Genomic DNA, 24,135 nt, shown 5'->3' on the forward strand with positions numbered 1-24,135 from the left:
CACTGTATATCTGAATTATTGGTTAGAGCATGGTGCTGATAATGCCAAGGTTGCAGGTTTGATCCCCATTTGAGACAGTGGCATATTCCTGCGTTGGTACCTCGGGTTAAGTACTTAATTCGTTCCGGAGGTCTGTACTTAACCTGAAACTGTTCTTAACCTGAAGCACCACTTTAGCTAATGGGGCCTCCTGCTGCTGCCGTGCCACCGGAGCACAATTTCTGTTCTCATCCTGAAGCAAAGTTCTTAACCTGAAGCACTCTTTCTGGGTTAGCAGAGTCTGTAACCTGAAGCGTATGTAACCTGAAGCGTATGTAACCCGAGGTACCACTGTATGCCCCTCAGGGTCCTTTCCAGCTGTACAATTCTATTAAAGTGGTACCTCGAGTTAAGAACTTAATTCGTTCCGGAGGTCTGTTCTTAACCTGAAACTGTTCTTAACCTGAAGCACCACTTCAGCTAATGGGGCCTCCCGCTGCCGCCACACGATTTCTGTTCTCATCCTGAAGCAAAGTTCTTAACCCAAGGTGCTATTTCTGGGTTAGCAGAGTCTGTAACCTGAAGCGTCAGTAACCTGAAGTGGCTGTAACCCAAGGTACCACTGTATTTATAGATTTATGCCGTAGTTCCTTCAGTGGTATCGTGGGGGAGAGGTGAGGGATAGCTGTGGCCCCGGGCCCAGTTTCTTGTGCGGCAAATTTTGCTCCCCATGCCGCCCTGACAGCTGCTGGCCTCACTGTCCTCAGCTTGCTGCCTTGGTTTTTGTCCTCCTGGCTCCAAGGGTGCCCTTTTCCTTGTCTTCTCAGCAGTGGCGTAGCGTGGGGGGTGCAGGGGGGCCCGGCCGCACCGGGCACAACATCTGGGGTTAGGGCAAATCCACGGGTTAGGGGGCGCAAATCCACAGGTTAGGGGGCGCAAATCCACGGGTTAGGGGGCCACATCTCTAAGTCCCTTAAAGCCCACTGTAACCCTCTCCACCTTTTGGATGTTGGAGTTTTTTGGGTGGTATATAAAAAAATGGGGGGGCATGGGCGTAGCCAGGATTTTTGTTAGGGCGGGGGGGGGGGGAGAACTTCAGATTGCTATGTATTGCCATTAATCTTTATTGATTTATTATGTCATAAGAGAAGCCATGGGATGCGGGTGGCGCTGTGGGTTAAACCACAGAGCCTAGGACTTGCCGATCAGAAGGTCGGCAGTTCGAATCCCCGCGATGGGGTGAGCTCCCATTGCTCCATCCCTGCTCCAAAGTAGCAGTTTGAAAGCACGTCAAAGTGCAAGTAGATAAATAGGTACCACTCCGGCAGGAAGGTAAACGGCGTTTCCGTGCACTGCTCTGGTTCGCCAGAAGCGGCTTAGTCATGCTGGCCACATGACCCGGAAGCTGTACGCCGGCTCCCTCGGCCAATAAAGCGAGATGAGCAGCGCAACCCCAGAGTCGGTCACGACTGGACCTAATGGTCAGGGGTCCCTTTACCTTTACCTTTTAAGAGAAGCCATGATCAGAGAGGGGAGTTAATAAATGAACATCTCAGTGTTACGTATTTCTATGCTAACAAAAGAATGTATCTTTTTACTTGTGTCTTTTCCTTCTGTTTTTTAAAAATATTTTATTAAATTTTCTTTCAAATAGTCAGAAATTTACAGAATAAAGAGTAAAGAATGAAGATAAGAAGAAGAAAAAATACATAGAAACCAACTTTCCCAGATATTTTAACCGTTCCAACCGAGCTTCCCCACATCTTCCGAATCCTGCGTTCTTTGCAATTAAAACATCAACAATTTGTTACCTTATTTCATGTCTTACTGTATCTTTCAAATACTATGTTTCTAAGTTCAAAATACTGTATCTCCGTTGTTTGTACCTTAAAAATAAACATAGTATGGTTATTTCATGTTGCCCACCTCATTTTTCTTATAACTTAGTTTCCAATTCACCTATTCAAGTTGCTGAAGCAAAAGTTTCCTAGTCGTACACATTCTTAACATTCATACAACTTATAATGTTTTTGCAAATAGTCCTTAAATTTTTTTCAGTCCTCCTCCATTGTTTCCTCTCCCAAATCTTGGATTCTGCCAGTCATTTCAGCCAATTCCATGTAGTCCATCAACTGCGTCTGCCATTCTTCCAGCGTGGGTAAATCTGGTGTCTTCCAATGCTTTGCGATGAGAATTCTTGCTGCTGTAGTAGCATACATAAACAAAGTTCTATCCTTCTTTAACACTTTCTGGTCTACCATGCCCAGAAGGAAGGCCTCTGGTTTCTTGGGAAAGGTATACCTAAATACCTTTTTTAGATCGTACTTGTGTCTTTTCCTTCTGTATCGCTGTATCACTGTAATATCACTAAAGAATGTAGCTGAAGAATGCAACTGTTGACTCTGTCAAATGTATCACCTTTTGTATCTTTCTAAAAAGTGTTTTTCTTATCAAATGTATCGCCTTTTACAAATAGTGTTTTATTACACTAGAAAATGTAACTTGAATAGAAAAATGTAACTGGAAGAATGTAGCCAAAGATTTTATATTCTATGTGACTTTCCATTGCTGTATACTTGATCTGTCAATATTCTGCCGTTCACGAACTGTCAAAAGCACCACAGCGCCACCTATTGGGTCTACAAATGACATCGTGAACACAGTACACACAAAATGCAACATAAAATCAGTTTAATTAATAAAAGTATGCAGAGCGGAACTTCACACCAACACTGATAACCGTTTCCCAAATATCCAGCCATTTAATCTGCATACCGATCACCCCAAAACCTCCGGAATTCCTTCTGAAAATGAAGCAAAAAACAGAACTGTTAGTCAAGATCTGCTGAAAAGGAAAAAACACTCATCATCTTTTGTTCCCAACCTCAAAGCGGACAATATCTTCATTAACACCACCCAAGATCTTACAACATCCCACTTACCTTATGTTAATCCTCTCTTCGCGCCGTTTCTGTCATTTTTCTGTATCATTGATCTGTATGGAAATGAAAAGGTATTTAAGTAAAGGCAGTTCCTTTGTTCAAGGGTCTCACTCCGTCCAACAGTCTTCTGTTCTTTGAAAATAAAGATCAGACTTTGCTTTTTCGCCAGTCCTGGTGTGGTCTCTGGCATTCCCACAACCGTGCTCCTTCCGAGGGTCCGGTCCTCCTTCCGAGGCTAGGACCCCCTTAGGGAAGCAATAATACTGATTTCAATTGATTTTAATGATCGATAAAATCAATATTTCATTCAAATGGACTAGATGACCCTGGGGGGGCATGGGCGTAGCTACTGCATATACAACAGGGCGTAGGATTTTTGTTAGGGCCCCGGGGGCGGGGGGAGAACCTCAGATTGCTATGTATTGCCATTGATCTTTATTGATTTATTGATCAATAAAATCAATATTTCATTCAAGTGGGCCGCCTTGGACTAGATGACCCTGGGGGTTGGGGCATGGGCGAAGCCAGGATTTTTGTTTCGTCGGGCAGGGGGAGAACCTCAGATCGCCATGTATTACCATTGACCTTTATTGATTTTATTGATCGATAAAATCAGTATTTCATTCTTGGACTAGATGACCGGGGGGGGGGCATGGGCGCCGTAGGCAGGACTTTTGTTAGGGCAGGGGCAGAACCTCAGATTGCTATGTATTGCCATTGACCTTTATTGATTTATTGATCGCTAAAAATCAATATTTCATTCAAGTGGGGCCCCCTTAGACTAGACGACCCCGCTCCCCGCTCCCCCCCCGGCTTGCTCTCTGCTCCCCCCGCTTCTCCGCAGCAGCCCAGCAGAGGGCGCTGGAGAAGCCGAGCCGCGGAGGCGGAGGCAAGTCTCCCCCGAGGCGGCGGGAGGGCGGGACGCGTCCGCCTCCTGCTGCGACCCGAGGTGGGTGGGCCGTGGGAACGGCCAGCTGGGCGGTGGGCGGAGCTAGAGTGGCGCTGCCCTCGCTGCTGCTGCTGCTGCTGCTGCTTCGCAGGCGCCGGTCTCGGGGCGCCTAACCTGCGCGCGCCCTTCGCCGCTTCGAGACCCTCCTGCCGCGCAGGTAAGCGCCGCGTCCACGGAGATTCTCCGCCTCCCCCGCGAGGAGCCGCAGAGGCCGCTTCCTTACTCGAGAGGAAGCCCGGCCAGGAGGCCGCGCTTGCTCGGGAGGAAGCAGGGAGGGCTTTCTTCTGCAAGGCGGGCGGAGCCGGCCGAAGGTCGAGGCTGCCTGGGCGCGCAGCCCGATCCTGTGAGGCGCGCAGCCCGATCCTGTTTGGGCAGAAGCCCCGGGCGGCGGCGGGCCTAACCTCGCTTTTCTGGGAGTAGAAGCCCCCGATGCAGTCAGGACGAGTAAAATACGGGGAGGGTCGTCCTGCTGTTACTGCCCGGGGCCTTGGCTTCTAGCTGCGCGCGATCCTAAGCGACGTCTCTCTCTCTCTCTCTCTCTCTCTCTCTCTCTCTCTCTCTCCCGTTTCTTGCTCCAAAGCGGGCTTGCAGGTGCGGGCCAGGTCACTTTTGGAGCTCGTTAAAGGGTCTGGTTTGGGGAAAGGATTCCCGCCCAACTTTAAATTTCTTTCTCTTTTTTATAAATAATAATATGGAAAGGGTGCAGGGATGTGTCCCTCGTAAAAAGGACCTCGCAGTTCCCTTCCTCGCCACGTTTCAAAAGAAGGAAACCGCCTTGACTTCTGGTGAATTTTGCTTAGGATTGCATGCTTACTCATCCATGGATGTGGCAACACTTCAGTTTGAGATTGCAAGTTTGCTGGGGATTAAAATAAAAATAAAAAGACCAGCATTGAGCTTAAGGGCACTTGATTTGCTTAAAGATTTATTTCAAAGGCTGCAGTCCTTACCTAGCAAGTAGTCACTGCTGGACTCCATGGGACTGACTTCTGAGTAGACAGTGTGTTGGATTGCATTTTCCATTTATTCTTGGCGGTCTTAAAAAAACACGTTTCTCTGCCTGTTGTCTTCTGTTTTCCCTGTTCAGATCGCGTGCCTTCCTTTCCCTCCCCTCCTCTGCTTGGCCTGCTTGTCAAAAAGGAGCAAAGTTCAGGGTTGGTTTTCCAAAGACAGAGGCTTATTTCTCAACTGCAGAGGACCATTTTTGGTTGGGAGGTCCTCTCCCAGGTGGGCTTCTGTGTGTATTGAAAGGGAGATCAAGGTGCTTACAGATTCAGTCTTGCTGAGCATTTTAAGTTGCTAGGATCTTGCAGATCATTTTCTCTTAACAGCACAGTATGTGTGTTGTCCTGGGAGGGCCAGTATTGGTGAGGAGGAGAGAGCAGGTGGCATCGCAGGTAATGTTGAAGTGATTCCAGCCTGTGTTGTGTTTGAGTGTCTTTCTACCCTCCAGATGTTGCTGAACTAGAGCTCACAGCATCAGAAACTCAGATGCATAAGCTAACTGCTGAATAGCACCTTAAAGCTACCGTATTTTTTGCTCTATAAGACGCACTTTTTCCCTCCTAAAAAGTAAAGGGAAATGTGTGTGCGTCTTATGGAGCGAATGCAGGCTGCGCAGCTATCCCAGAAGCCAGAAAAGCAAAAGGGATCACTGCTTTCGCTGCGCAGCGATCCCTCTTGCTGTTCTGGCTTCTGAGATTCAGAATATTTTTTTTCTTGTTTTCCTCCTCCAAAAACTACGTGCGTTCTTGTGGTCTGGTGCATCTTATAGAGTGAAAAATACGGTATGTTACGGTCGCCACAATAGAATGTCTCAAAGCGATTTACAACATGAAACAAATTCAGATTTCAAGGGAAATATTTCAGATCCTTTTCCAAAGGGCATTTTAATAATAATAATAATAATAATAATAATAATAATAATAATAATAATAATAATAAATTTTATTTATACTCCACCCTCCCCAGCCAGAGCCGGGCTCAGGGGGCTAACACCAATAAAATTTCAGTAAAAACATAATAAGAAAAAGAAAAAGAAAACAATTTAAAATACAGGTTAAAATGCAATTTAAAATGCATCCTCATTTTAAAAGTCAAAACCATAAGGGGAGGGAAACATGAGGGTCAGACTGAGTCCAAACCAGTCTGCTGTCCCCAGTTGCCCGTCTGGCATTCAGAGATCTCCACATGGCCGCAATTGAACCCGCGTCAGTCTGGACCCTGGCGCCTGGCTAATTTCGGACATGGACCTCCCATCATCCCTGGCGTTGGCCATACTGGTCCGGGCTGATGGGTGTTGTAGTTCAGCAGCTGATGGGTCAAAGGTTCCTTAGCCCTGTTGTATATGCAGTAGCATCGGGAATTGTTTTTCCAGCTGGAGCTCACCAGAACTCAGATCCAGCACCTTTCAGGTGGGCACCATTGCCGTTTTATTCGAAAGTGAAGCAGATTGCCTCAGGAGGTGGTGGGCTGTGCCCAACTGGAAGCGTTTAAGGAGAGACTGGCTGGTTATCTGTCAGGGATACTGTACCTGCACAGTAGATACTGCAGGAAATATTATTTATTTATTGCATTAAAAAAAACCATACAAAAGAAGTTAACAGCAGTGCAAAGAATACACAATCCAGCGTGGTGTAGTGGTTAAGAGTGGTAGACTCGTAATCTGGTGAACTGGGTTCGCGTCTCCGCTCCTCCACATGCAGCTGCTGGGTGACCTTGGGCTAGTCACACTTCTCTGAAGTCTCTCAGCCTCACTCACCTCACAGAGTGTTTGTTGTGGGGGAGGAAGGGAAAGGAGAATGTTAGCCGCTTTGAGACTCCTTTGGGTAGTGATAAAGTGGGATATCAAACCCAAAAATCCAAACTCCTGGCAGTGACAGGGGAGCATTTTTACCCTTATTCTAGAATTTTGCTAGAAATACTGGGTTTCTTGTAATCTAACAGCAGACACGGTGCCTTCCCAGATTACACATAATCACACATTCGTTTTGCCTCTTCATTTTAGGTGAGGAGAGCTGTAACAATTTGCTCCCCACCCACCCTCCCACTGCTGCTGTTGCCCATTGTCAATAAACTGGAATAATGTTTGCAGTGTTTGAGGAGTGCAACATAATTCAAGCTTTTGCAACGTGGTGATACAATCCATCAAACTCTGTACAATGTGGTGCCAGGGTCTTGCAGCCAGCTTGTTGTTGCAACCTGGTTTATCTGCAAGATTTGGTAATAAAAGATTAATAATGTACTCCGATCAAAACTCTCATGTGCAAGGCTACCCTTGTATTTTCCCAGTGTGCCAGATCACGCTGGTGTGTCCTGAGTTATAAAATGGCTCCCGTGAGGCCAGAGTGCCCATCCACAGAGGAGTCTGCCTTCTGTGTCTCTGTGTGATTCACTGCTCTGGCTGTGTCTTTTTCCAACAAGCATCTTCTGAGGGCAAGTAATTCTACCATGTGTTTGCAGTGGTTGTGTTAGGCCCATTTGCTCACTTGTGATGCAAGTATCATTATCTGCCTTGAAGAAGCTGCCCTGTTCGTCTATATGAGCCACTGCTCTGGACTTTCATTCCTCCATTCAAGATGTATGCCAAGAACAGTGATGCAGGCAGATGCATGAGCATTCGGCAAGAATGAGCATAGGTAACCCCTCAAGCGGGGTGTGTGCAGGGTTTGAAATTAGCAGGGTGCCAGATGCATTTTGCGCCGAAAGATTCTCCATTTTCAAGCACCTCAAAAAGTCTGGGTGCCATTTATTGTGCCTGGCTGACACTCGAGGATTACTGAAATATATGTGCTTTGAAGCCTCCAAGTATATGTTAAGGGGTTTAACAATAAAGAGTAGAGTGTTTTGAAAACTGAAGTATGGTACCAATATTGTTATTGTCAACACCAAATTAAAGGTAAAGTTAAAGGGACCCCTGACCATTAGGTCCAGTCGTGGCTGACTCTGGGGTTGCGGCGCTCATCTTGCTTTATTGGCCGAGGGAGCCGGCGTACAACTTCCGGGTCATGTGGCCAGCATGACTAAGTCGCTTCTGGCGAACCAGAGCAGCGCACGGAAACGCCGTTTACCTTCCCGCCAGAGCGGTACCTATTTATCTACTTGCACTTTGGACTGCTAGGGAACTCACCCCGTCATGGGGATTCGAACCCTGACCTTCTGATCGGCAAGCCCTAGGCTCTGTGGTTTAACCCACAGCGCCTCCTGCGTCCCAACACCAAATTAAACATGTATTAATAATTTCCGCTAAAAATGTGATATTAACAATTTGTCGCTTATGTGAATTGTGTATTAATTTACGCTTATCAAAATAATAAATAACAAGTTTTGTTAGCCGTACGCAGCCTCTCCCGGGCAGCGGGATGAAGGCTCCCCCAAGAGCCGCACACACGCTCCACACAGATTTTTAAAGGGAGCGCTGAGCAGAGCCTCCCACCTGCATTCGCTCCATAAGACGCACACATATTTTCCCTTACTTTTTAGGGAATACAGTAATCCTGGAAACCGGCAAAGAGAGCATATGATCCTCTGAAACTTAAAGTGGGGTTGGAGAGGACATTTGCTATGAAAACCAAAGTATTTTTTTTTGGGGGGGAGGAGTTCCCTTTGTCCATAAACAAACACTATTATGGCTTACCCAGAAAGAAGCTATCCCATCTCCTAAAACAGCCATCCCTAACTTGGCGGCAGCCAAATACTTAGGACTCCAACGCCCATCATTCCTGACTTTTGGCTAGCTGAGGCTGATGATTAATAATAATAATAATAATAATAATAATAATAATTTATTATTTATACCCCGCCCATCTGGCTGGGCTTCCCCAGCCACTCTGGGCGGCTTCCAAAAGAATATTAAAATACTATAATACATGATGGAAGCTGTAGTCAAAAACATCTGTTGAGTACCAGGTTGCAGCTGAGAAAACCATCTGTAATAAATCTGTTCCTCAGGTGTTCCCAGAACGAAGGTCTGGTAGGCAAATAAAATGACATCTGGAACGATGTAAACCTTTTGTGAATGTTAGCTCCCATTCACCAACTGTCGCTTGGTATTTCTCAGGTGTTGTTGCCAAAGAGAAGTATGAGCACTACGCTTTTGCCTTGAGGTCAACAAGAAAGCCTTGTAACAACCTTGTTCAGAACCTGCACGCCATACATTTAAAGCTTCCCCCACCCTGCAAAGAATCCTGGGAACTGCGGAAACTGTAGCTTTGTGAGAGGCAAACTACAGCTCCCACAATTCTTTGGGGGGAACCATTGTGCTTTAAACACATGGTTCGGATGTGACAAGTTCAGGGGTTGATGTGAAGGCAGAAAAAGAAGCAAACGGGTACCTCGGTTTTTCAGTCGAAAAGCAACACATCTGTGCTTTGTGACATCAGAAAAGGCTGTATTTAGGGCAACGTTCAGAGCTACTGTGATCTGGATTAAATGCATAAATTGGCTGCTGTCAAATCTCTAATCTCTTTGTGAATGCTTTCCCCTGGAAACAGAGAAACATTTACATGCTGAAATTTACAAAGTTACATAATGGTGGGGTTTTTCTTTTTTCTTTCTTCAGTTTCTGCCTGGTTGTCAAGGCTTTGGAGGAAACCTACAGGCAGTGCAATTTAAAAGTTCAGTCGTGGTTCATCTGGTATCCCATCATAGCCATGTACAGTAGGAAGGGACTTCTTTTTATTTCAGGGGATCATATTTCTGAAGAGTGAAACTCGTAAGAAACTTTCTGGTGTGGAGCGCTTCTGTTCACTGTGGCTGCCCCAGCCATGTCCTCTTCATGATACAGTGGTACCTCGGGTTAAGAACTTAATTCGTTCTGGAGGTCCGTTCTTAACCTGAAACTGTTCTTAACCTGAGGTACCACTTTAGCTAATGGGGCCTCCTGCCGCCGCCGCCACACAATTTCTGTTCTCGTCCTGAAGCAAAGTTCTTAACCTGAGGTACTATTTCTGGATTAGCGGAGTCTGTAACCTGAAGCGTCTGTAACCTGAAGCATCTGTAACCCGAGGTACCACTGTACTCCATTCCATCCTCCCTCGCACCAGCATCCCATTGCCTCTAAGCACACTCAGTCCTCATTGGGCTTCTTTGAGGGTTCCCCACTCCTCTTAAGGATTCCCCACCTACATATTTTTTTCTATCTCTGCAAACCTACCCCCTCACCTCCCCCGGGTCTGCTGGTGTCCACTTCTTGTGCATGCGTGGTGCCATTGTGGCCCTATAAGTAATGGCGCTCTGTCCTGAACGTTGGAAATAGAATGAATTTTTCATATTATTTCAAGTAAGTGCCTATCTGTTGGTTACTTGTACTGCAGGATTTTACTCGCCCTGTGATGAGACTGGGAAAGAACCTTATCCAGTCCCTAGTTCCCATTGCTGTTAACAGAAATGAACAACAGGACTGGGGAGATTCTGTGTTCATTATAAGCAAAGGCTGCTCATTCCTACTCATAGAGAAAATGGGGAAGGAACTGCAAAGTGTATCCCTAATTTCGCTGCAAGTAGAGAGGGAAGCGGGTGGCGCTGTGGGTTAAATTACAGAGCCTAGGACTTGCTGATCAGAAGGTCGGCAGTTCGAATCCCCGCGACAGGGTGAGCTCCTGTTGCTTAGTCCCTGCTCCTGCCAACCTAGCAGTTTGAAAGCATGTCAAGTGCAAGTAGATAAATAGGTACCACTCCGGTGGGAAGGTAAACAGTGTTTCCGTGTGCTGCTCTGGTTCGCCAGAAGCGGCTTAGTCATGCTGGCCACGTGACCCGGAAGCTGTATGCCAGCTCCCTTGGCCAATAAAGTGAGACGAGTGCCGCAACCCCAGAGTCAGTCACGACTGGACCTAATGGTCAGGGGTCCCTTTACCTTTACCTTTAGAGAGGGGGGGCAGGACAGGAGGTGGGGCAGTACAAAGTGAATAAACAGACATGGGGCATGGAATTAAGATTTAAACCTTACTTTATTAAGATCTCATTTTTAAACGTTAGGTTCCCATTATCATGAAGCAACTGCAGATATATGCCAATTAAGGGTAGTGTCTCTAATGGAGATAAAGTGATTTAAATACAGTAGTAATCAAGATTAAAGACTTTGCTGTGTAGATTAAATCAGTTTGCGAATTACTTCAGCTCCTCTTGGCTGTTGAAATTTTTTGAATTAGTAGGCTTGCAAAATCTCACCCAGTGTTGCTCCAACCCCTTGTACTAAAGGTAGGTATTGCCCTCCTTGTCAAATATCCTTAAGGGAATGATCAGGTAGCAGGATGCAACCTTTGGAAATCATATGCATATTAAACTAGCTCTTTCCTAAAATGCCAAGAGGCAATTTGGGCATAGTGCCATATGTAAAGCCATCTTGCCCCCAAATGGCAACGAGACATTCTATTTAGGCAACGGCAACCTTGTTTTAAGGAGCCTTTTGGCACCTAGCTTATATATCTGAGTTTCTAACACTCACTAAAATATCTGGAGGGCATCAGGTTGGGGAAGACTTGGCTAGATACTCTTGTTGCGTCTCAAGACCCCGAGGCTTCCCTCCTATGTAGAATAATAACACTTTGACACCGTATACAGTGGTACCTCGGGTTACATACGCTTCAGGTTACATATGCTTCAGGTTACAGACTCCACTAACCCAGAAATAGTGGTACCTCAGGTTAAGAACTTTGCTTCAGGATGAGAACAGAAATCGTGCTCCGGCTGCGCAGCAGCAGCGGGAGGCCCCATTAGCTAAAGTGGTGCTTCAGGTTAAGAAAAGTTTCAGGTTAAGAACAGACCTCCAGAATGAATTAAGTACTTAACCCGAGGTACCACTGTATAAGATTAAATGGACAAATTTAGGACATAACTTTATTGGTTACAGAATGTGAACGGTACAGTCATACCTCATTTTACGTTTGCTTCATGTTGCGTTTTTTCAGGTTACATCCCGCAGTGACCCAGAAGTACCAGAAAGGGTTACTTCTGTGTTTCACCACTCGCACATGCGCAGAAGCGCTAAATCACGGTTCTTGCATGTGCACCTGCACTAAATTGCACCGTGCACCTGTGCAGATATGCCACTTCAGGTTGCCCTCTTTTCATGTTGCGAACTGGCCTCTGGAATGGATCCTGTTCGCAACCAGAGGTATTGGCTTAGGCATTGGCTTGAACGGCGATATCCGACTCCTGCCCGCCATGCAGGAAATCTCACAAGGGTTAACCACCAGTAGGGGGAGGCCTGTTGATGCACATCAACTCAGAGCTTCCACCAGAGTCACTGGAAGGTCATGCCATGGCCCTAGTCTCCACCCGGGCTTCGGACAGGAACCATGGAAGCAGGACAGGAACCGTGGAAGCGGGAGCCAAAAAGGAGGACTCCCTGGTCACGCGGCTGCTTTAAATGGGGTAAGCCACACCCCAGCCACCCGGATTGGCTGGCTGGGGGCCACAATGTGGCCAGGGACATCCCGGATGACACGGGAGCTATGGCCAGACCACCACCCAGAAGAGGAGCGGTTTTCTCCTGAACCAAGAAATTCTAACTACAGTGTTGCAAACATGATCTGTGCGGGAAGCACGTTCACAACCCGCAGCGCTGCATCTGCTCACGCGTGGGTCGCGATTCAGCGCTTCTGCGCACGCAAAAAGCGCGATTTAGCGCTTCTGTGCATGCACAAGTGCCAAAACCTAGAAGTAACCCGTTCCGGTACTTCTGGGTTCAGCGCGGTGCGCAACCCGAAATCATGCAACCAGAAGCGTCTGTAACCTGAGATATGACTGTGCTGATTCAGGCCAGCAAAGGAAGTGTTCTTTTATCCAGAATCCCAGAATTTAGAGGGAAATGGTGCGAACTGATGAGGTTATTATTATTATTGGTGTGTTACCCAATACTGTACTTATCAGAGTGGGCTTGTACAGTAGCAAGCACATGTTCCCTGCAGCTGAGCCAAAGCGTGTGAAGAAATTAATGTCTGGAGAATTGCAGCTCATTCTTCTTCTTCTTCTATATAAATTTTATTAAATTTTCTGTTCTACAATTTAAAATACTCATTTTACATCCTTAAAATATCAATGACTTCCCTTCTTCTCTTTCCACGGTTCATTTTACATATCATAAATCCCTGCATATTTTATAAAAACTAAACCGTTCAGTATTCCCTTATTGCATTCATCAAAACTTACACTGTTGAGTTTATCTTAATGCTGCCAGCGTTTTCAGCTGTACACAATTATTTCCCATATATGGAATGGGGTTTGCCTTTTTGAAAGATTTCTTTTACAGTGGTACCTCGGGTTAAGTACTTAATTCATTCTGGAGGTCCGTTCTTAACCTGAAACTGTTCTTAACCTGAAGCACCACTTTAGCTAATGGGGCCTCCTGCTGCCGCTGCACCGCCGCCGCCCGATTTCTGTTCTCATCCTGAAGCAAAGTTTTTAACCCGAGGTACTATTTCTGGGTTAGCGGAGTCTGTAACCTGAAGCGTATGTAACCTGAAGTGTATGTAACCCAAGGTACCACTGTATTTTTACTAGGCGAGAGGTTTAACCATTTGCCCAAATAGCCAAGATGCTTCCTCCTGTTTCTTCATTAGATCATAAACACCCTTAAAGCTTCTATTTCTCTGGCTGTTGGCTTGCCTTTGGAATAAGCTTCTGCACTGAATGGCATCCATTCACTGCAGAGCAAGTTTGTAAGTAGCATGGTGTCTGCCGTGTAAATGGTCTGCCTGTTGCAGCACTGGGACTGTATAATCAGAAGGACGAGTAATCAAAGGCACCATTCTGCCTGGGCTATAATGGTGCCGTTGCTCCTCTGCGGTGGAAAATTGGGAAATGTATAGAATTCATTTCTGTTTCATATCCAGATGTCAAGACAAACTGCGTAGATCTTGGGCTGCTTTTTGAGGCTGGTGGCAGAATCCCAACTTTTCTCTCTAGAGCTGGATTTGCAGCCACTGTAAAATACAAAGGAACTTGTGAAACAGTTTTTGCAACAAATGAACTTTGCTCCACATACCTTTATCCCGGTGCCCTGATGTTTATACTTTGTGGAATATAACTTGTCTCTCGTTATGCAAATAATACCTTGGAACGGGGACGTAACTTAAATCTCCTCTCACGCTCACAGCATAACCACGTTATAATGTTATTTTAGGAAGCTCTTATTAAAGTGGCAGTTAATTCCACGTGTAAAGCCAAGCAAAATAATCAACAATTTACCAGCAGAGCTCAGGTTTATCCTGGGCTCTACTTTTCAAGGGATATTTAGCAATCTATAACCTGGTTGAAGGGACGCAGGTGGCGCTGTGGGTTAAACCACAGAGCCTAGGACTTGCTGATCAGAAGGTCGGCGGTTCGAATCCCCACAACGGGGTGAGCTCCCATTGCTCGGTCCCTGCTCCTGCCAACCTAGCAGTTCAAAAGCATGTCAAAGTGCAAGTAGATAAATAGGGACCGCTCTGGCGGGAAGGTAAAGGGCGTTTCTGTGTGCTGCTCTGGTTCGCCAGAAGCAGCTTAGTCATGCTGGCCACATGACCCGGAAGCTGTCTGCGGACAAATGCCGGCTCCCTTGGCCTATAGAGCGAGATGAGCGCGCAACCCCAGAGTCGGTCATGACTGTACCTAATGGTCAGGGGTCCCTTTAACTTTTAACCTGGTTGTAAATAGACACCCACCTCACCTGGCTGCTGGCTTAAATCGGGGTTGCAAAACCTGTGACCCTCCAAATGTTGCTAGACTCCAACTCCTATCAGCCTCAGCCCAGCATATCCAATGGCCAGGGCATGATGGGAGTTGTAGTTCAGCAGCAGTATAAATGATCTGACATGAAGTGACATGTCTGCTGCGTTTAATTCTCTCCCCTCCCCACCGAATTTTGCAAGTGTATGTAGGTATGTAGGAGTTCTTGTTTATTCTAATGCAACCTGGTTTCTGTGACTGGCTGCTGGCAGCCTCAAGTCAGCACAGATTTGTGGGAGTTTGCACAACTGCTTAGTTTCTCTCTTCTTTCTCGATGGATGACTTGGTTTCCACCAGCTCCTGTTTGGAGAAACATGAATGACAGCAGATAACCATTAAGTTAAATGAACTGGCGGGTTCTGTGCATTTATGGGCACCATGGGTGTTATGTACTGAAGTTCTCACCCTGGGCCAGCAGGGGGATACTGTAGATAGTTATGCAAATGAAGGATTGAAAGTGACGTTCAGTGATTGGATAGTTTTAGAAAGTTGCAACAGTTACCTTGTTCTGGAGCTCTATATAAGCAGGCTGACTGAGCCCTTCAGTTCACTTCTGATCTGGCCTCTGAATAAAGAAGAGCTGTTTGAAGAATCGCTGTGTTGTCTGATATGTTCACCCACAACTTAACAATGCCCTTCTCCAGTCTTTCAGTGAAAACCAGGAATATCATACATATTCCAACATTTCTCCAATGAAAATAGGGACGTCCCATTCCATAATGATAATATTACTTTTTTATAGTTTTTAAAAAGTTTTATTAAGAGTTTCAACATAACAAATTATCAAAACAAATCATCTTCATTATTTTTCTCCCCTTTTTTTCCTCCCCCTTCCCCAAAAACCCTCCCCCCAGAGTCTTCCCTCAGTTCCTCTCTCTGATTTCTCAATACATGTTATTCTCTGCATAATGTAAAATTATATCAATCCTAAAATTATCTGTCTGTTATGTTAACAATCAATAAATTTGTGTATGTTTATTCAAAACCTGCCAAGGAGCCCAATTTATTTTGTTGTCTTTTTAAGTAGTTTGTAAAAAGTTCCCACTCTTCTTTGAAGTCACAGTTGTCCTTGTCTCGCAATTTGTATGTCAGTGCGCACCGACCCCGCTCGCTCTCCAGGCTTCAGCGAAAGTCTGCATTCGCCCCATAGGACGCACACACATTTCCCCTTCATTTTTGGAGGGGAAAAAGTGCGTCCTATAAGGCGAAAAGTACGGTAATTGCGCTTGGCAGAGGTGTTCAGGCTGACACTGAAGCAGTTTTGAAGATTGTCTTACGAAAAGACTGCAGAGGCACTTTGCAAGTTAAAGAAAAGGTAAAGGTACCCCTGACCGTTAGGTCCAGTCGTGGCTGACTCTGGGGTTGCGGCGCTCATCTCGCTTTATTGGCCGAGGGAGCCGGCGTATGTCCGCAGACAGCATGTGGCCAGCATGACTAAGCCACTTCTGGTGAACCAGAGCAGCGCACGGAAACGCCGTTTACCTTCCCACCGGAGTGGTACCTATTTATCTACTTGGACTTTGACATGCTTTCGGATTCGAACCGCAGACCTTCTGATCGGCAAGCCCAAGGCTCAGTGGTTTAGACCACAGCGCCACCTGCGTCCCACTTTGCAAGTTAAGAAGCACCAAATCAAGTGTTGAGCCCAGTGATGTGAGAGATGCACCAAAAGTAGGCAAGAAATAAGGCAGGGAATAAAGAGAGGGAACACCGTCTAAGGTGTACTGGAAATATTTGGAGGTGTGTGTGGAAAGATGCCCTGCCATTTCTATACTTCCATTTTTATATTTCCAAAGGGATTTTTGAGAGAACTGTCTGTTAAAACTGATGAACTGATTTACAATTTATGTAAGAACTGCAATTTTTAGAAAACATAGTGAATGTGTAATCTGACTATATGCAGGTTATTCCAGATTTGTACATATAAGGCCTTGGTCTTTGGCACCTGAGATGTATGTTATTAGGACCCATCCTATTCCTGCGAATGTAATTTGTTTTAAAATGTTTTTAATACTGAATTTTAAACCTACCCGGGACCTGATGGTGAAGGGACTAATACAGCGAATAAATAACAATAAAAGTTAAACTTGCTCCAGTTTTTAACTTGGCGTGGCCCCATCTTGTATTTGCAGTGACTTCCAAGATATTTCAGCCATGAGCAACCCTTTTGCGCATCTCGGGGAACCGCTGGACCCAAACCAAGCGACAAAAAAATTCTTCAATTTGAACCGTCTGGGAGACCCAAGATATGGTATGTTGGTTATGTTCAGAGCGAGTTGATCCCTGTAAGAAAGTTGGTTGGCAGTTGCAGCTTTCGGGGCAGTTCACATATGCACGGACATCACTTGAGCTTACGCTTTGGACGAGACATGTCATGTGCTTAGCAAACAGAAGGTTTCTGGTTCCAGTCCCTGGCATCTCTGGTTAGGAGACCGTCTGGTAGTGTGACTGGCAGGGCTGTCTTTAGCAAATATCCACCCAGTGCCCCCAAATTACCACGGATAGTGTTGGGGGGGGGGCGCAACTCTCCTCCATGCCGCTGCGGGAGAGTGATCCCTGCAGAGGCTTGGGAGTGAAGTTGCGCCCCTCCCAAGCCTCCGCGGGAGGAGAGCGCAGCTTCCCTCCCCAGCCTCCTCAGGAGGAGAGTGATCCCTGCAGAGGCTTAGAAGGGAAGCTGTGTGTCTGCCAGCCATATGGTTGGTGGGGCACAGTTGGTGGGTGTGCAGGGAAAGAGGAGGCCGCCAGCAAAGCCGCCCAACTCCCCCACTTGCTGGGACGCCCTGGCGCAATGCACCACTAAGCCCTATGGGAAAGACGGCTCTGGGGACTGGGCTTGGAGAGCTGCCACTCTCTAGCTCGGTTGTGGAGCACCTGCTTTGCATGGAGAAGGTTCCAGGTCCAAACCCAGGTATCTCCAAATAAGACTGGGAGAGATCCCTGTCTGAAATCCCAGAGTACTGCTAATCTGATTGGGTTAGATGGACCCAGTGGTCTAACTTAGTGCAAAGTAGCTTCCTATGTTCTTCACATGTGTGCAGAAGTTGCATATAATGTGGCTGCACGGGTATTTCTTAAAAAAGTACAGTTGTACCTTCACTGTCGAATGGAAACCGTTCTGGAAGTCCATTCGACTTCTGAAAACGTTCGACAATGAAGGCGTGGCTTCCGATTGGCTGCAGGAGCTTCCTGCACACAATTGGAAGCCACGGAAACCATGTCAGATGTTTGGCTTCCAAAGAACGTTCACAAACCGGAACATTCGCTTCTGGGTTTGTGGTGTTCGGGAGCCAGAATGTTCGACTCCCAAGGCATTCAGCTTCCAAGGTATGACTGTAAATGTGTATTTGTTTGTATTCATAGTTAAAAATAGTTCTACATAGCTTTTCATCCAGAATCTCAAAGTGGCAAAGAAAGAAAGAAAGAAAGAAAGAAAGAAAGAAAGAAAGAAAGAAAGAAAGAAATCTCCATAATGGTGGTCTGTGTAGTATTAAAGGGAGAAATGTGTCTCTGAATGTGTAGCTACCATGCACCAAGGAACTGTGGTTAGTTGTAACTTAGAAGTTTCGAGCTACAACTTCTCCCCACCAATGGAATGGAACCTCCTTTTCACTATATTACAGTTTAAGCTCCGTACATATGTACCACATAGCTTTAGTCTCCACATGCTTCTAACAGAGGTGCTTTCCTTCCCAGAACGTTTGCCGTTCTCCATCAGAGTGTTGCTGGAGGCCTCAGTCCGCAACTGTGACGAGTTCCTGGTAAAGAAGGGAGATGTTGAAAACATCCTAAACTGGAACGTGATGCAACACAAGAACATCGAAGTGCCATTTAAACCCGCCCGAGTTATTCTACAAGACTTCACGTGAGTTGTATTGTGTTCCCCCCGCCCCACATTTTTGTTTTAATCTAAGGTGTTGTCACAGTTTAGGAGCAGAGTCATTTTCTAGAGAGACAAGGGTCATTTTGGAGAAGTACGCCTGAGAGAATTTTAGTACAGCAAATTAGAGTGAGTTTCGCAACCCTCTTAGCATTAGGGGGTATAGCCAATGAAATTGTCCCATTAGCAGAAGGAGGTCTACCTTTGCAATAGGAATTCTTCTCCCTGCACCCCCTCAGATCTGTTCTAGGGGTTCCCCCCAACCTTCTGGAGATGATTTGGAAGAGAGGAATGGGGCATGTGAGGAGGAGGAGGAGGAAGAAGAAGAGTTTGGATTTGATATCCCGCTTTATCACTACCCAAAGGAGTCTCAAAGCGGCTAACATTCTCCTTTCCCTTCCTCCCCCACAACAAACACTCTGTGAGATGAGTGAGGCTGAGAGACGTCAGAGAAATGTGACTAGCCCAAAGTCACCCAGTAGCTGCATGTGGAGGAGCGGAGACGCGAACCCGGTTCACCAGATTACGAGACTACCGTTCTTAACCACTACACCACACTGGCTCTCCAGTAAAGGGAGAGAGGGAGAGGAAGCCCTGTTGTCCAGGCAGAAGCCCTTGTGCTAACAGGACGACTTCATTGGATACAACCCCTAGGCAGTCCCTGGAACAATGTTCTGCTCAGCACATGAGCAGTACTCCATCAGCACATAACGAGAATGTTATGCTATTGGTGTGCGCAGATTTTCAGCAAGCTGCGCCAAATGGATGTAATAAGAAAAGTTGTGTCGACCAATGCACATATCACTGCTGACAACAGCCATGTGGGCCTCCTAGCAAGGCAGTGCTTATGCCTGTCAGAGCAGGAGCTCTGCACAAATGGACTTGAATGTTGTTCAGGCAGTAGCTGTTCACTGATGGCGGTCATCTGACCTGGCCCTAGGAAAGCTTTTTTCAAAAGAAGCAACCAGGGAAAAGGGCTACATTTCTCCTTGCTTGTAGAGCAGTGTTCTCTTAAGTGGGGAGTTGGAATGCAAGCTTAATCTAGATCTCAGACTAAGGTGGAGCCCACAGTTTGTTCCATCAGCACCATGACTGTGCAGGAGTCTCCAGCGAGCCTCCTGCCATCCTTTTGTGCATCAAAATTGTGGCTGGGAAGGGAATTGTCTCTGACCTTGTGCAGAGGCACAATGTGGAAGGCAGAGATAAGAGGAAGTTTGAAGTCCTGACAGCTGCAAGTTTTGGCATGGTTACCAAGCCTAGCCGAAAATTACAGACCGCTGAATTTCAGCAAACTTTCCTTTAGACACACATCTTTCCTTTCCCGCCTGGGTTTCAGGTCTCTTTCAATGATTAACATTCGTTGTATTCCTTAGTGACCTTCGTATTGAGATACATACTGCAGACTGGGATTATGAAGAGAGAGAAAGAAAAGACAGAGAGAGATTACATTTTGTGCAGAATCTGTTTGTTGTAAGAAAAGAGAGGCTGTTGCGCTCGTGCGCGCGCAAGCACGCGCACACACACACACACACACACACACACACACACACACACAGAAAAACAAAATTTAGTCCAGAAATCCTATTGCAGGCTTTCCCAAACTTGAGTTTCCATCTGTTTTTATACTACAGTTCCCATCATCCCTGACCACTGGTCCTGTTAGCCAGGAATGATGGGAGTTGTAGTCCAAAAACAGCTGGAGACCCAAGTTTGGGAAACCCTGTCCCAAGTTTGGGAAACCCTGTCCTAGAGGAAGCAGTAAAGCATAATAATGAATCCCAGTTGTTGTTGTTCTAGAAAACAGTGGCCCTGAGATTATATGTATTACTAGGCGCTGTGGGTTAAACCACAGAGCCTAGGACTTGCCGATCAGAAGGTCGGCGGTTCGAATCCCCGTGATGGGGTGAGCTCCCTTTACTCGGTCCCTGCTCCTGCCAACCTAGCAGTTCGAAAGCACGTTGAAGTGCAAGTAGATAAATAGGTGAGAAGGTAAATGGTGTTTCCGTGTGCTGCTCTGGTTCGCCAGAAGCGGCTTAGTCATGCTGGCCACATGACCCGGAAGCTGTATGTCGGCTCCCTCGGCCAATAAAGCGAGATGAGCGCCGCAACCCCAGAGTCAGCCATGACTAGACCTAATGGTCAGGGGTCCCTTTACCTTTACCTAATTTTACTTCAATACCTGTTCTTGATCCTCTTTCTTAATTTTAATGAGATTTAAGCTTGTGGGCTGTTTTTGTTTAAAGACACTTCTTTGCATCCTGCAAACACTCCTGTCCTTTTTGAACCTGCACCTTCCAACATAGTAACTAGGAAGGTTTGCAGTAAATGACTAGGGGGTTGTGATGCAAGTTTTTAAAATGCAAGCCTGTTCTGCAACAATTTCGGGCCCGTGTTTAGTTAGCCCAAAAATGGAAAGCGAGCAAGGTCCCAATCAAAGAGGACTGGCAACTTAAATTGACAGAATATGCACAACTTGCAGATTTAACATATAGAGCAAGAAGAGCATTTAAAGAAGATTGGGAAAAAATTATTGAATATATGGAAATAACTGTATACAGCGGTACCTCGGGTTACATACGCTTCAGGTTACAGACTCCGCTAACCCAGAAATAGTACCTCGGGTTAAGAACTTTGCTTCAGGATGAGAACAGAAATCGTGCTCTGGTGGCGCAGCAGCAGCAGGAGGCCCCATTAGCTAAAGTGGTGCTTCAGGTTAAGAACAGTTTCAGGTTAAGAACGGACCTCCAGAACGAATTAAGTACTTAACCCGAGGTACCACTGTACAGCTGAAAGTGCTGGCAGCATTAAGATAAGATAAATTCAACAAAATTTTTTTTTAATGGATGTAAGAGTGGGAAACTGATTTGAATGGTTACACTTAAATATGTATGATATTTAAAATGAACCATGGAAAGAGAAGAAGGGAGTCATTGGATATTTTAAAGTTTGTAAAATGTTTATTTGAAATTGCAAAACTGAAAATTTAATAAAAAAAATATTTTGCATATATACCCACAGATATATTATATATAAAAATGCAAACCTGAAGTTAGCCAATCTATTCCTCGGTATGGCAATCTGTTCTCCTGCAACTGGGTTTGCAAAAGACTGTATTGAGTTAGAAAGATAAACAGACGCACAGATACGTCATTTGAATTGAGAGTGTGTTTGTTCTTGGAACCAGAGGTTCAAAGATTGCAGGGAAGGTTGCCAGTGTCACTGTGGTCAAGGCGTCCATTTCAGATTCAACCTGTATTTCCAAAGCAATAAAGCAATGCTTAAAATCAGGGCTGGAGGTTTCTTTGTTTTGCATTTTCATATATATATATATGCGCAATTTGCATGTATACCTACAACGGTGAGATTGTGTTATTTTAGATTGTGCATTATTTCCATATGGAGTTCCAGAATATGCGTGACACAGTATGCATGGAAATTCCTTCCTTTCAGATATTTGTGCTACACATGCAGACTCCCATATCCTCCTCACATGATCTTAACCATGTAAAAATGGCTCAAATAGGGCTGCAGCCTACTGAGCCCCCTGGAACCACACACATTCCCAAGCATGGTTCGCCCCCTGTTTGTTTTCCACCAAAGACCTTCTGAGTAGGTCTGCCCTGGGTAAAAAAACAGGGGTGGGGTGGGGAATGCATTTCATTGCTAGAATATAGGTAGAGTAGAGTAGCAGAACTACTGGTTTGTGTTCCAAGTCTGACTTAGCTTGTTGTGTGGTCTCAAGGAAACTCATAAGGAGCTTTTTGAAATGATTCCAGGGCTGCTTTATCTAATCCGAAATAGATGTTTGGTAGACTTGCCGAACATCCCATGCAAAAGGTTTCATTTAATTGTTGCTTGTACCCCTCTAACAACAAATGTAGGACTAACTCATCAAACAACGGAATTGTTAGCAGCTTCTTTTAGAAGCTGTAATAATGGCACAGTGATCTTCTAAAATAAATGGCACCAACTGTTTCTGTGGGGTTTGGGTGAGTATATACCGTATTTTTCGGACTATTGGACGCACCGGTCCATAGGACGCACCTAGATTTGGGGGGGGGAAAATAAAGGCAAAAAAATTTATTCCCCCCCCCGCCAGGCGCGGGGCTGGGGCGGGGAAGCCCGAGCTTCCCCCTCCCCCAGAACGGGACCCAGAGCCATGCCGAAGCTGCGCGCAGCTTTGGCATCGCTCTGGGAGCTTGCGGGGCTGGGGGAGGAGGAAGCCTTCCGCCAGCCTCCAAACCATGTCGGGAGACAGCGGGATGGCGCGCTGTGCCTCTCCCGCTGTCCCCCGAGTTTGCGGGGCTGGGCCAGCCTTCTAACCAAGTCGGGGGACAGCGGGAAGGGCGCGCTGCGCCCCTGCCGCTGTCCCCCGAGTTTGCGGGGCTGGCAACGGGGAGGAGCAGGCTTCTCCCCCCGCCAGCCTTCTAGCCAAGTCGGGGGACAGCGGGAAGGGCGCGCTGCGCCTCTCCCGCTGTCCCCCGAGCTTGTGGGGCTGGCGGTGGGGCTCTCCTGAAGCCTGGAGGTTGTGGGGCTGGTGGGGGGGAGAAGCAGGCTTGCTTCTCCCACCCCCAGCCTCCAGATCAGGTCGGGGAATAGCGGGATGGCGGAGCGCCGCCATCCCGCTATTCCCCGACCTGATCTGGAGGTTGTGGGGCTGGGGGGGGGAGAAGCAGGCTTGCTTCTCCCACCCCCAGCCTCCAGATCAGGTCGGGGAATAGCGGGATGGCGGAGCGCCGCCATCCCGCTATTCCCCGACCTGATCTGGAGGTTGTGGGGCTGGGGGGGGGGAGAAGCAGGCTTGCTCCTCCCACCCCCAGCCTCCAGATCAGGTCGGGGAATAGCGGGATGGCGGAGCGCCGCCATCCCGCTATTCCCCGACCTGATCTGGAGGTTGTGGGGCTGGGGGGGGGGAGAAGCAGGCTTGCTTCTCCCACCCCCAGCCTCCAGATCAGGTCGGGGAATAGCGGGATGGCGGCTCTGCGCCTCCCCGCTGTCCCCAGCTTTTGGGTGCAGGCTGCTGCCCGCAAGCCTTGCGAGCCCGCGGGACATCCCGCCGGGCTTGCAAGACTTGGGATAGCTTCCTGAAGCCTGGAGAGCGAGAGGGGTCGGTGCGCACGGACCCCTCTCGCTCTCCAGGCTTCAGCAAAAGCCTGCATTCGCACCATAGGACGCACACACATTTCCCCTTCATTTTTGGAGGGGAAAAAGTGCGTCCTATAGTGCGAAAAATACAGTAATACTCTCTCCTAACTTTACCCAAGGAAAGGATTCATGTGCATAATTGGCCGTGGTAGAACTCAAAACCTGTGATCTGTTGGAGTGACTTTCTGATACGCTGTCATAAAAAAGGTTCCTGAGGAAATAGATCTCTGGTACTATCTGGTTTATTTTCCATACCAGACTAGAACTTTTCTTCACCCTAGTTTGACCTTTTTACCATCAACTCGTTTTGTGATCTGCGTCTCCAGAATTTCACCACCACAAGCCTGCTGAGAGATGCAAAGTCCAAAATGAAGTATCCTTCAGGAGAATCACAAAAGGGCTTAGATCTTTTTGTACTACTGCCTGGTTGATTGGGATGAAGACTCGGTCTGGCAGGAGGGAGAGCATGGGAATGAGGATGGTGGCCAGGAGCTTGCGTTGAGCCAGCTTGGGAATCAGTGGCAGCTATAGAAATG

General features: G+C 46.7%; 1 protein-coding gene across 1 annotated transcript in view; it reads left to right on the top strand.

The window, feature by feature from the left end:
- Nucleotides 1-3,871: 3,871 nt before the first annotated feature.
- Nucleotides 3,872-24,135, top strand: part of ACO1 (aconitase 1) — a 56,912-nt gene continuing 36,648 nt past the window's right edge. Inside the window, exons 1-3 of the mRNA XM_028711920.2 lie at nucleotides 3,872-4,027; nucleotides 16,710-16,828; nucleotides 18,271-18,439. Of these exons, the coding sequence (XP_028567753.2) occupies nucleotides 16,732-16,828; nucleotides 18,271-18,439 (266 nt within the window). The 5' untranslated portion in view covers nucleotides 3,872-4,027; nucleotides 16,710-16,731. The remainder of the gene's footprint in view (nucleotides 4,028-16,709; nucleotides 16,829-18,270; nucleotides 18,440-24,135) is intronic.

The sequence above is a fragment of the Podarcis muralis genome, chromosome 17, assembly GCF_964188315.1.
Source record: "Podarcis muralis chromosome 17, rPodMur119.hap1.1, whole genome shotgun sequence".
Taxonomy (NCBI): domain Eukaryota; kingdom Metazoa; phylum Chordata; class Lepidosauria; order Squamata; family Lacertidae; genus Podarcis; species Podarcis muralis.